Consider the following 11885-nt stretch of genomic DNA (forward strand, 5'->3'; position numbering starts at 1 on the left):
ATTCTTTTCCTCGTGCACTTTGGGCTGCTGCCTCTGGCTGCTGTTGTTGCCAGCCTGTATCAGACCCTGATTTAGGTACTGAGCTCCTTTACAAGAGCCCAGTAGGAGGTTACTGTGTCCAGGAACACCCAACAGCTATGTTTACGAGAGGCTTCTGAACAAACCCTCTGACTGAGCTTTTCCCTCTTCTGTTTTCCTCCACAGAAGCACCATTACAGGGAACTGCCTCACGAAGTGCAGGAGACCCTGGGCTCCATCCCAGATGATTTTGTGTGTTACTTTACAGCTCGTTTCCCTTGCCTGCTGCTGCACACCTACCACGCTATGCACATCTGCTGCCAAGAAAGACTCTTCCAGCATTACTATGCTGAGGACTCTGCAGAGCTGAGCCTTCCAGGAGACACGGTTTGAGAGGAGAGGGATGGAGCTTTCTTCTCTGGGACCAACATTCCAAGCACAGGCCTACCCGTAGCAGGGAAAAGTAGAATCAAAGAGCTGAATTCTCTCTCTTTGAAGAAACCAAGCTTCCAAAAAGTGCCTTGTACCTGTGCCTGTGCTGGATCAGGAGATGGTGGAGCCTAGGGCGCAAGTGGTAAAGTGATGAACCCTGGGGATGGAGTTACTGACTCCAAGGCAGTTTTCAAGACTGTGGAAATGAAGAGCAAAAGCTGGATCTAACCACCACCCAATATCCCTGTACTGTATGTGATTTTGTAATGGATGTGTTTTACTACAAAAAAAAAATAATTCAAATTCAGTGATTGAAATAATATCATTACTTGGGACTGGGATGTGCAAAAGGAGCCCTCTGGTTGTAGCAAATCATCAGAACCTGCCATTGCACTACTGCCATATTGGGCACATCACAGTGATCTAAAGGGAATCATTTATGGTTATCTGGTATGAAAGTACCATTTCTGTTTAATTAGTACTACCGTGGAAAACCAGTCCCTCATACTTGAGCAGAAACAGTTTTAAAGAATGCTGACTTGAAACATCAATTCAAGGTTTGCCTGCTCTGAAAATAAGCCTTGTTGTTTAATATGAACCAGTATTTACAGAAGAGGTTGAACAGTCCTTGACTTAACTCACAGTATGAGAACAGATCTGCTCAAGTACCTGCAGCAAACACCGATGGCAGCTGGGAGCTGCCTGTGACTCATAATCAGCAAATGTCCCTCAAGGGGTAAGAAAAGGCCACAGCCACATTGCCAGGAGTGAGATGAGTCCTGGGAAAAAGAGCTAAACAGGAACCAAGAGCTGTTCAGAGCAGTGCAATCAGGGCAGTGTTTAAGGGGTGCCACAGAGTTGTAGAACCCCATTTCCTGTGTGTGTGTGCTGCTAATTCCACCCATGGGAGCCTGTGTGGTTTAAGATGCAGTATTTCTTTACACTGGCCCTGAAGTTGTGACAAGGCGTTGTGCGTGCTAGGATGAAGAAGTGCTGAATTCTAATATAACTGGGGTGTTCTTTTACAATATATTTATTTAAAGTATTTATATTTATTTAATTTTTACTACAAAGTAGTATCAAATCCAAGTGGTACAAGTATAAAGCATGCCAAATCAGGCTTACTCAATTTTGTGTTAATATTTAATCATCAGATAACAACTGGAAGAGGAAAGTGATACTGCATCTTTCAATTGAATTAATTAAAGGAGAAATTTGTATGATTTGTAAGTGAGAATTTGTATGATTGTACCATTGTGTCTTAAATAAATTATTGCCAGTAATATGTATGGTGGGGTATGTACAGATACTTTTCTGGAGATACTTTACAGGATGGGTTTTTTTTCTACTTTTACAATGTGTGAGAGAAATTTACCTAAGATGCCAAACTGTGCAGGTTACCTATTTCTAAAGCTTGAAAAAGTAGTGGTAATTTTACCTAAAAAGATTCAAAGCCTATTTCATATTTTTGTATTTCTCATGTAAAGGTCTTTTATAAATCTACTAAATAAAGATTTGTGCTCAGATTAAAACCCCGCAGCTTTTAGTGCCAGTGTGTGCCCAGGGAACCCCGCAGGCCTGGTGCTGGCAGAGCTGTCAGAACTGAGCAAGGAGGAGGCCGAGGCCTGCAGCAGCCCTCAGGAGGGGACAAGAGACTGGTTTTTGAGCCTGCTCAAACCATTGCCTGCCTGCTGATCCAACAGAGGATGTGGGAGTTGTTCAGGCTGGGGGGAAGCACTGAGCCTCGTTTTTTACTCTGATAGTCCCCAGGCACCAGCCTCCTCCAGCCTGGTGACTGAGGCAGCTGCGCGGGGAGATAAAATGGCAGGAAGTTGTGCTGCTGTGTGATAAATAAATACCCATAAATAAATGGTTTTGGTGAAACTGAGCTGTTACCTAATCACGTGCTTTACAGGAAACAGCCACTAAGTTCTGCTGTAGCACTGCATTCCTGGGCCTCAGTGCACAGGGTTGGGCTGAGGAGCCTCTCCTGCTCTATGACCCTGCCAAGCTCTCCACTTCTTACTTGGTGAGGGGGCCTGGAGTGAGGAGGTAGCTCATATAGAGGGCAGTAAGTGAGGTGGATCTGAAACTTTAAAATACAAAAGAAAGAACAAATATATTCCACAGCCCATCCTGACACTTAGCTGGTTTTGGTGGGGCCAGCAGCACCACCCAGCATCAGCACTGCTGCGAAGGGGGTGGAGACTTGAAAGCTCACCCAGGAATGCTCGTCTAAAGCAGTTTCCCCTTTCATTTCCGGACTAATTTTCAAGAGACCCGCAGGAGCTGCAGAACTCCCACCGTGCTCAGACTGCTGCCCGTGCAGAGCTTGGCGCCACAGGTGTTGGGGCATCTTCCCTCCCTTCCTCCTATGAAAACCCTTTCCCTGCCGGCAGACAGCACTGGAGACACTCGACCATCCGCGGGATCTGCAAGGTAAGCCCTCCGTGCTTCCCCTGCGCCGCGGGGCCATTCTCAGCCTGGCGGGTTACTCTACTGCTAGCAGCTTTAACGAAAAGTGAGGAAGTCCCTCCACTGCCACCCGCCCAGCTCTGTCGCCCCGGCCGCCCCACTGGGGTAGGAGCTTCTCGGCAGCGCTCCTCGGGACAGTCGGAGCAGCCCGGAGCGGTGGAACCGGACAGCTCTGCCCGCACCCCCACACCTGCAGCCCCTCCCTGCCCACGCGTGCAGCCCAGGGTACCCAGAGCCCACTGGAGCAAAACCCGCTGCCACCCCCGACTGCTCCTAGAACCAGGGGGGATCAGGGACCCGCGGGCCCCCTCCAGCCGCGCTTCCCCAGCCCTGCCCCCTCTCTGAAGTGCCACCGCTCCAGTTTCGATTCCCCGGCTCTTTGCTCTCAAACGCTTCCTGACGTCTGCTGGCACAGTGGGCTGTGACAGAGACACATGGGCGGGACGGGATTCACCGCAAGCCCACCCACTGCACGAGCCCGCCCCTGGGAGGTGGCCAAAAGCTCTAAGAGATCCGTGTTTCAGGGACATTTTTAGACTCCTTTCTCGGGAAAGGCTGCACCGAGTGTCAGTGGAAACCCATCTCCCACCATTTTCATAACCAGCCAGTTTGCATTTTGGACGCATTACACCTACAGCACACCAGGGCAGTCTTGTAACTCCTCCCTGCTCAGAGCCACCTGCTCACACCAAAGCTCCAGCCATGCTGGTGCCTCAGCCAGCCAAACAGGGCTGATCAGATGCTGAAAGGGTTAATTTGCACTTGTCGGATTTTTCTAGCATACCCTTATTCTCCCAGAACCAGTATCTCCCCAAACCATCCCCTTCTGCTGAACTCACCTCCTGCCAAGCCGTGGTCACAGGGAATGGACGCTCTTCTCCTTCCCTCAGCCACCACCATTACACCTGCAGATATTGTGGAGACCTTGGCCAGCTGCTCTGGTGGCTGCTCCTTTTACACTTGCTGAGAGCACTGTTTAGCACCATGAGGGGTGAGCTGAACCAGAGAGTTGAGCGTCCACACCACAGTAGAAGAAACACCACCACCACCACCACCACCACAGTGCACTTTTTACTGTAACCCTGGTGACCGGGCCATGGACAGTTCCTGCTGACTGTGAATGTCTCCTATCTCTGCTGTCACACTGAGCAGGTGTATTTAACCCATTCCTCCTGCAGTACAGAACAGGCTGTCCCTGCTGCCATCCATCTCTGGAATGGAGGCTGGGCACAGGAAGGATGTCACTGCTCAGGCGAGGACACCCCACTAAACAGAAAACCTTCTGCTGGGTTGGGCAGTGAGTCGAACTGCTGCTTGGAAATTTTGGTAAGCACCAGAACAGATGTGGGAAAAAAGAAGGAGCAGGGGAGAGTGTACCCAACAAAAAAGGGAGAGAAAAAAGCGAGTATGAAGGAACAGGCAGGGGATAGAACCTGGGGGATACAGTGGTAGGGAAGCCTCCTTTTCTCCGATATATAACAGAAGGAACAGTTGGGCTCAGCTGTCAGCACAAGCCTCTCTAGCAATCCCTTATTTCTTTCACATCCACATGTGTCACAGGCAGGAGCAGCTGCCTTCATGTGGGCATAGCTGGCAAGAATAGGCTGTTAGAGGTACAGAAATGACCTTGGACCAAAAAGGTGGGGAGGAAGTTGGGAAAACAGAACACCAAAGTCAGCTTGAATTATCACAGGACCATGAACTGTAAATCTGAAGAATTACTTTTTTCCCTCCCCATAGGGTTTTGTTCATTAACAGCAGGATTTCCCTCACCAAAGACAATGGGTATGTATTGCTTTCAGAAAATTTTTACTTTGTATGTAGCAATTTGCTTTTTAATATCTGCATTTGAAAGATTCATATCTAGTGGGGAACTAATCAATACTCCTGTCATCATCTTAGGGTTTGTATTGATGCTATCCTGATTTAGCAGAAAAGAATCAGACTCAAGTGGGCAAATTATCTACCCAAACATGTCCAATTTAGGGAATCCAGCCCTGTCAATTCCTATAAACCTTATCACATCATTCCCCACAAAAAAGCCATTCTGGGTTATTTCCTTGCCTCCCTTTGAGGATAATTTCCAAGTCTCCTTCCTAGTTCCTGCTTTGCTGATTTATTAGTCTTGCACCATTGTTTAGAACTGCTTCTGATTAAGCTCATGGATACTTTGTCATCAGAACTGGCATATTTGAGAAGCTAAGACCTGCTCTCTCACTGACTGGTAGAAAGAAAATAATCTAACATTCAGTGTGGCCAAAGAAACATTAGTTTGCATTAGTAATACATTATTTCAACTTCTAGATTACAAAACATTACCTGTGAATGAATGGGTTGAGAAACACGTCAAATGTTGGCTGGAATCTACTGGAATCAAGAAGGAGTATGTAGATAAACTATATGCAGAAGAAGTGACAGGTCCAGCACTAATGGAACTGGATGAGTCCTTCCTCAAAGACATAGGAATGAAGAAAGGCCAAATCCAGATCTTAATCCACAAGAGAAATGAACTTCTGCGGCTCCAGGACAATGCACAGCAAGCTGAGGACTCCAGCAGCAAAACACCTGACAGAACAGATGCACAAACCAACCCTGCCAGAGCCAGCAATGCCCCTGCTCAGGGCACGGCCAGTGGAGGCAGCTCTGGTGCTGTGGGTACAACCAGCAGCAAGGACACAGCTCCTACTTCTGGCAAGAAGCAAAAAAGCAGCAAGAAATCCCAGCTTCAAAGTGCTAATGAAGTTTTAGAGCTCAGAAACTGTCGGCCATTTAGAAGTCAGGATACTGATTTCAAATATGTGAAAGACACAGTTCTTGCTCCAGAATCAGGAGTCAGTGATTTAATCATTCCTTGCCACGAATACAAATCTTTTGCCATTGCTGCAGAACTGAACAAACATCAACTGCAATCAAAATTTGCCTCTGAAGTGATACGATTTGCTTCAGCCTGCATGAACATTCGAACAAATGGCACCATCCATTTTGGTGTCATGGACAGTGTTGAGGACAAGGGCTGGAAACATGGACAGATCATTGGCATGAAGGTCAAAAACCGAGAAGACTTTGTTGATGCACTGGATTATATAGAAAAGTGTTTTTGCAGTAATTTACAAGAAATTGCAAGGAAATGTATTCACCCGCCTGTGTTTGTTGAAGTGATTTCAAAAGACTCTCATGAACAAAGATTTGTAGTGGAGGTTGACATTGAACCAACCTTCAGCTTAGTAAAGAACAATTGTTTTGAAGTTTATTTGCCAAAATACAACGAAAGCAGTCAGAAGGTGATTCTGACCAAAGAACCAGCTCTCTACCAGAGATTAGGAGCGAAGTCTGAACCTGTGCAGCGCAACAAACTCACTGCTTTCATTCAAGCTGTGCAAGACAGGGATGCTCAAAGAGAAAGAGCTGAGCTCTCCAGCACACAAGTACCCACAGAAATACCTCAAGATTTAGGAAGGAAGTTATCAATTCTATTAAATGATGGCAGAAGCTACATGGATGATTCCCTGTGGTACATCCTTGTCACAAACAGATGTGAACAGGATAATCTGAACTACATCAACTTTTTAATGCACTTGAACATTTTCTGTGTCTTTGACTTTGATGAACATTCCAATGTGTCGGGGCTGTACAGCAAATACAAAGAGCACCATGAAACAAGTTCTTATTTTTTACAGGATTTTTTCAACGAAATTAAAACTGATAATTCTCCCTCTCAGAAACTCTTTGATCAGACCAGCTGGATATTCTGCAATGGGCGCAGTGACTTCCTTGGGGATGAAAAACCTTGTGATCAAAATACATGGATTAGAACAAAAAAAAAATACCTCAAGAAAGTAATTACTTGTATCTGTGAGGAAATTCTGCCAGAGCGCTCTTTCATTGTGCTTTTTCTATTGCTATCACCAGTGCAGAAATCACTTGTGGACACTTTTCAGGAATTTTATACAGAGATGAATGGCATGGAATATATCATCTGCATTGCAGAGTCCAAAGAAAATTACAAGAAGTGGGCAAATCTAGCTCAGGAATCCTGCAGCATTGAGACACTAGAACAACGCAGTATTGTGGGTATGAAGCTCAGTCATGTAGATGCCACCATCCAATTAATGCTGCCTTCTACAGCCCAACCCAGACACCTGCCAGCTTCCACTGGAGGCGTGTGTATGCTTCCTTTGCGGGAAGAAGAGAAACTGTATTCCCTAGAAATCCTTTGTACTGACCAATGTGATGATATCAACATAAATCTTTTGACTGAAAAACAAAAACAAGACATAGAACAAAATTTTTACCGCGGGAGAAAAATCATATGGGAAAACTTGTGGCTTGCTGATAGAAAACTCTGTGGGGATATCATTGAACGTGAAGCATGCGCTGAGGCAACCAAACTCTTGGATGGCATTTTACGAGGAAGTGGACAAAATTATTCTGTGGCTAAACTAAAGATATTTCACCATCCTGGGAGTGGTGGAAGCACAATAGCACGGCAAGTTCTGTGGAAAAGCAGAAAGCGTTTCAGATGTGCTGTTATCAAGACCTCATATTCACCTTCAACTGTTTGTAATCATGTGCTCGCCCTTAGAGATTATGAAGAAAAGGAAATCACTCACTGTTTTCCTGTGCTGCTCCTGATTGAAGATTATGATGATGAGTACTTTGAAGAACTACAGATTGAGTTAATGGAGGCTGTAGCAACCAGGAAAATGAATACCTCCAGGCCTTATTTCATCTTCATATGCTGTAGACGATGTAATAACCCTGAAAGGCTTTGCAAGGCTTCACCACTAGACACAGTTGCTGTCACTCACAAACTGAAAGAGTCAGAGAGAAACTTGTTCAACACTAAACTTAAAAAACTGCAGCAGAAATATGCCGAGCCAGAATTCATACTTACATTTGTGCTGATGTGTGAGGAATTCAATAAGACATACGTGTCAGACATGGTAAAGCACATACTGCAGGGCATTGACCCTTCCTCTCGTGACACCTGCTTGATGCGTTACATGGCTCTGCTCAACTGCTATGTACCCAATTCATACATTTCACTGTCACACTGCGAGGCTTTTCTGGGGCTGGGGGCATATACAGAGAGTAAAGCAAGAGCATATGATTTCAAACATCACTTGTGTGAACAAGTAAGAATGATTTTTATTGAGCTAAGGGAAAGCACCACTTATATTTCATCTGTTCGGATAATACATTGCCTGGTTGCAAAAGAAATTCTGCATCAGCTTTCAGGGAATCAATCACTAAGTCAACTTGCAACAACTCTTCTTCAGGAAAAGGTACTATTTGAAAACAGATTTGGACGAGAAGAATTCATAAAGTTTATCAGACATCTGTTTATTCGACGTGATAAAAGAAGCAGGGGTGACAATACTGATACTCTCTTCTCCCCATTCATTGAACATGTCTGTGAAGCTGAAGACTGTGAAAAAGCCATTGCTGTTTTAAAAGCTGCATATGAACTCCTTGGAAAAGATCCTTTTTTTGCCCAGCAGCTTGCCAGACTTAATTACAGCAACGAAAAATTTGAAGATGCAAAATACTGGGCAGAGGTTGCAAAATCGCATTTGCCAACTGATTCTTATATTTTGGATACAGAAGGTCAAGTCTACAAGAGATGGTTTAGTTTCACTGTGGATAAAATGACAGAGGAGGATACCCCCGAAAGAATCACAGAGAAGATCATGATTGCTCTTAAAGCTATGAAATGCTTCAGGGCTGCACAACAAGCAGCAAAGGAAGAACGTGAAAGTATGAACAATGCTGGCTATTTTGGAGAAGTAGAAGTAGGCTGTCGCCTTCTTAGATTTTTGTCCACACTGCCTGTATTCCACAAAAGTCCAGAGGGGAAATGTACTGAGCTTGTGAAATATCTCACCACAGATTACATTCCTGAAGACATAAAAAGAACATGGGGAACACTTCATTCCCGCTTAAAAGGCTTGCGCCAGAACCTGTACAATGCTCTGGAATGGATTTCAGAAGAACTAAGTTATTTCCAAACAGATAAAAACCAAGAGAAGGATGATGAAAATGATGATAAGGAAGAACAAATTTATAATCCCAGAAAATGGCTGAAAAGACAGTCAGCAGTATATGCTGAATTCTTCATCTCAGCATCACTTACTGATGACAGCCACAATGGTCCTAACACTCAGCTCATGAGACGCATGAATATTTATGGGAGTGGTGGAGGAAATGTCACCAATATCCTGTCATTCTTAACAGATAAGAAAGAGAACAGGTCAGCTGAAAAGCTAGAAAGGATCCTTAGTTTCTATCCAGAAAATCCCCTGAGGAACAGGCTGGAGGACAATGATTTGATCAATTTTATTTTGTGCCACATTGCATTAGCGTGCTTAGCACCAGGATCAGCCAAACTCCTTCCACTGCCAACTCTTCGTGACCTCAGTCTAAGATTCATCAAAGGAAAAAGACCATTTCCAGCAAGTGCCTATTTTTTGCTCACATTGCTGTACTGGCCAGATGAGGCATTAGACAAAGAACCTAATCCTGATAAAGATGAAATTTTAACTTCAGCCCTTCAAACCCTGAAACGCTTCTACGACATCAAAATGAAAGATGTTCCTACCAGAAAGAAAAGAATCTATACCCATTTTTTTCTGGGAAAGGGTTATGGCTTAAGTAAGATTGTGCACAAAACTAAAATTGACAAATTAATGGTGGGGTCCTTAGATGAGAGGAGAATGAAGTGGCTGCATGGAACTGTATGGAATATTTCCATAATTCGTGACAATCTCAAAAGAGTTTCTGGCTGGACAAAGGACAGAAATTTATTTATACGTGGTCATGTGAAGGAGCTCCGTATCTTGCCACTCCATCATGAATCAGTGCCTGCTGGAAATGAGAATGTGACCTTTTATTTAGGCTTTTCATTTAATGGTCTGGTTGCTTTCAATATTGAGGTTGAAAACGATCCAGCCATCAGAAGAACATAAGGTATGTAGTACAGTACTGTATACACTGTGCTCTTAGGAGGTACAGCACCGGAAGTGTCCAGTCTCACATTTAAAAACAAAGTGGACTGGGTAACTACCAGGCAAAAAGAAAATCAGCATTAACTGTAATAGTGACCAAGTAACTAAAAAAAATTGGAACTATGAGTAAAGTGAAATTTGAGCCAAGCCTTTGATAGTTTTGGAGTCACAGAAAGCAAGGTTTCAAACCAAACGCACCAATCAATCACTTTCTTCTTACCCCACAGATTTGGATTTTAAGTTAATTTCTGAGTAGTCTTGATCAGTAAAAGACTTTGTACAGTGTAACTCCATTTTCCTTCCTGAATCAGCAACAGAAAAGTGAACTCACACCACATACTCTGCTCTCTGACAGGTACCATGTATGAACTAACTACCAACTGTAAAGCCAATGTCAGTATGGAAGCACTTTTAAAGCTGCCTTCACCATCAGGACTGATAAAAAAACAGGTCTCAAATTCTGTGTAACTCCTACATTGCTTCTCTGTGTAAATATTACTGTACTAGACATATCTGTATCTGGGGTGGGGTACAGAGACATGTGAGCAGTCATGGGTGACATAAGACTATTAATAAGCACTGTTATGTGTTCATAGTCCAAACAATTCCTGCACTTGGTGAAATTATTTTGCATTATTGTCTAAGGAATGCCACAGAATACAGAACTCATTTTTTTTTGTCTAAAGCATACATCCATGACTTGAAAACTGCAAAGGAGTTTTTCAGTGCTGTGTTTGCAACCATGATGTCACATCCAGTTTCTAGTAACAAAAATGTGGTGTTGGAGTTTCACAGTTTAAGATATTGTGACTGAAGTTGCAAAAAAACCCTGCAATGTAACTTGTTTTAATCCAATAAAGATCTTTTATGAAGGATTACCATTTCTATGTGAGCTTTATTACCCTACCTGAGGATGCATTTCCAACAGTAGCTAGGTATGATTTGTTTTTCCAACTGCAGCAAAGATTTGGGCACAACCAAAAACTGAAAAACAAACAGCAAGCCATGGTGAATTCAGAAGGAAGATGGAAGATTATTCTCTAGTCCAAGCCTTCACATTCTGGCCTCAGGTAGCAGAAACAATTGCCAGAAGCAAGAGAACTGGAGGGCCAGAGAAATCCCCCTCTGCTCCCCAGCCCTAATGCAGGGGACAGGAGTATGTCTGAGCAGGTAACTGGGCAAAGGCAGCTTCCCCAAGTCTATCCAGGGGCATTAGGATGGCTTCAACCCAGAGAAGAAACCAGATATGTAAACTTACTGAAAAGCACAGGAGTGAAAAGCAGAACATCGACTGTTTCCCAGATACACAACCTGCTCAGTTGCTGCGCCAGAAGCAAAGAAAGGAATGGAACTTACCATGATGAAAAATGACAGCCAGCTTGGCCAGGAGGGCCTGTCTTGTTTTCTGCCTGCACACACCCAACTCAATTCTGCAGACAGCAGTGCTTTTGCCCTGTAGCCCATACTACTGCACAAGCTTGAGTCTTGTCTTTGAGGTATAAAACAGGGTTGCTTTTCAAATATGCCCACTTCTACCTTTCAGGAAATTAAAAGTTTAGATTCAAACTCTTTACTTCATCCAACCCCAGCCCCACAGAAAAAAAACCAAAACAGGTTTTAGAGAAAAAGTGTAAGCTTACAGATTAACTCTTGAGATTCCACATTGCAAGAACAACCAGCTGAAGTGCACAGAAAGCAAGTACAGACCCACTCTTCCTACCAGTCATGTTCACACTGGGTGGGCTTTAACCTGCCAGGCAATGCACAGCTGCCTTTGCCCTAACCAGCTCTTAGTACAAAGCAGTTCCCAAATTGCCCTCAGATTTCCCTGGAGCTGAAAGGCCCAGAGGACAAATGCCCATTAAGAACTTCTTGCACAGCCACAGTGCTCCCTTGGTGTCCTCTACTGCACCTCCTTGTCACACACACACAATTCAAAATGCCTCCAACTTGTCC

General features: G+C 44.1%; 2 protein-coding genes across 8 annotated transcripts in view; both read left to right on the top strand.

The window, feature by feature from the left end:
• Positions 1-1982, top strand: part of ERN1 (endoplasmic reticulum to nucleus signaling 1) — a 32424-nt gene extending 30442 nt beyond the window's left edge. For 5 of the 6 annotated variants that reach the window (XM_005526678.3, XM_088065442.1, XM_014255901.2 and 2 more), the window contains one exon: positions 205-1982. In XM_005526678.3, the coding sequence (XP_005526735.1) occupies positions 205-411 (207 nt within the window). In that variant the 3' untranslated portion in view covers positions 412-1982. The remainder of the gene's footprint in view (positions 1-204) is intronic. The other variant, XM_014255903.2, reaches the window with a different exon arrangement.
• A 408-nt stretch (positions 1983-2390) lies between these two features.
• LOC102099957 (sterile alpha motif domain-containing protein 9-like) lies at positions 2391-10804 on the top strand. 2 transcript variants are annotated; one of them, XM_014255892.2, is made up of 5 exons: positions 2419-2479; positions 2727-2889; positions 4104-4251; positions 4666-4710; positions 5230-10804. In XM_014255892.2, the coding sequence occupies exons 4-5, from the start codon at positions 4707-4709 to the stop codon at positions 9888-9890; spliced, it is 4665 nt and encodes a 1554-aa protein (XP_014111367.2). In that variant the 5' UTR covers positions 2419-2479; positions 2727-2889; positions 4104-4251; positions 4666-4706; the 3' UTR covers positions 9891-10804. The 2 variants fall into 2 exon arrangements, with proteins under 2 accessions (XP_005526898.2, XP_014111367.2); XM_005526841.3 differs by lacking the exon at positions 4104-4251 and having other exon boundaries at positions 2391-2889.
• The last annotated feature ends 1081 nt before the right edge of the window (positions 10805-11885 follow it).

This window comes from Pseudopodoces humilis, chromosome 21, assembly GCF_049639895.1.
Source record: "Pseudopodoces humilis isolate 2021_Gansu_Grassland_sample_001 chromosome 21, ASM4963989v1, whole genome shotgun sequence".
Classification (NCBI taxonomy): domain Eukaryota; kingdom Metazoa; phylum Chordata; class Aves; order Passeriformes; family Paridae; genus Pseudopodoces; species Pseudopodoces humilis.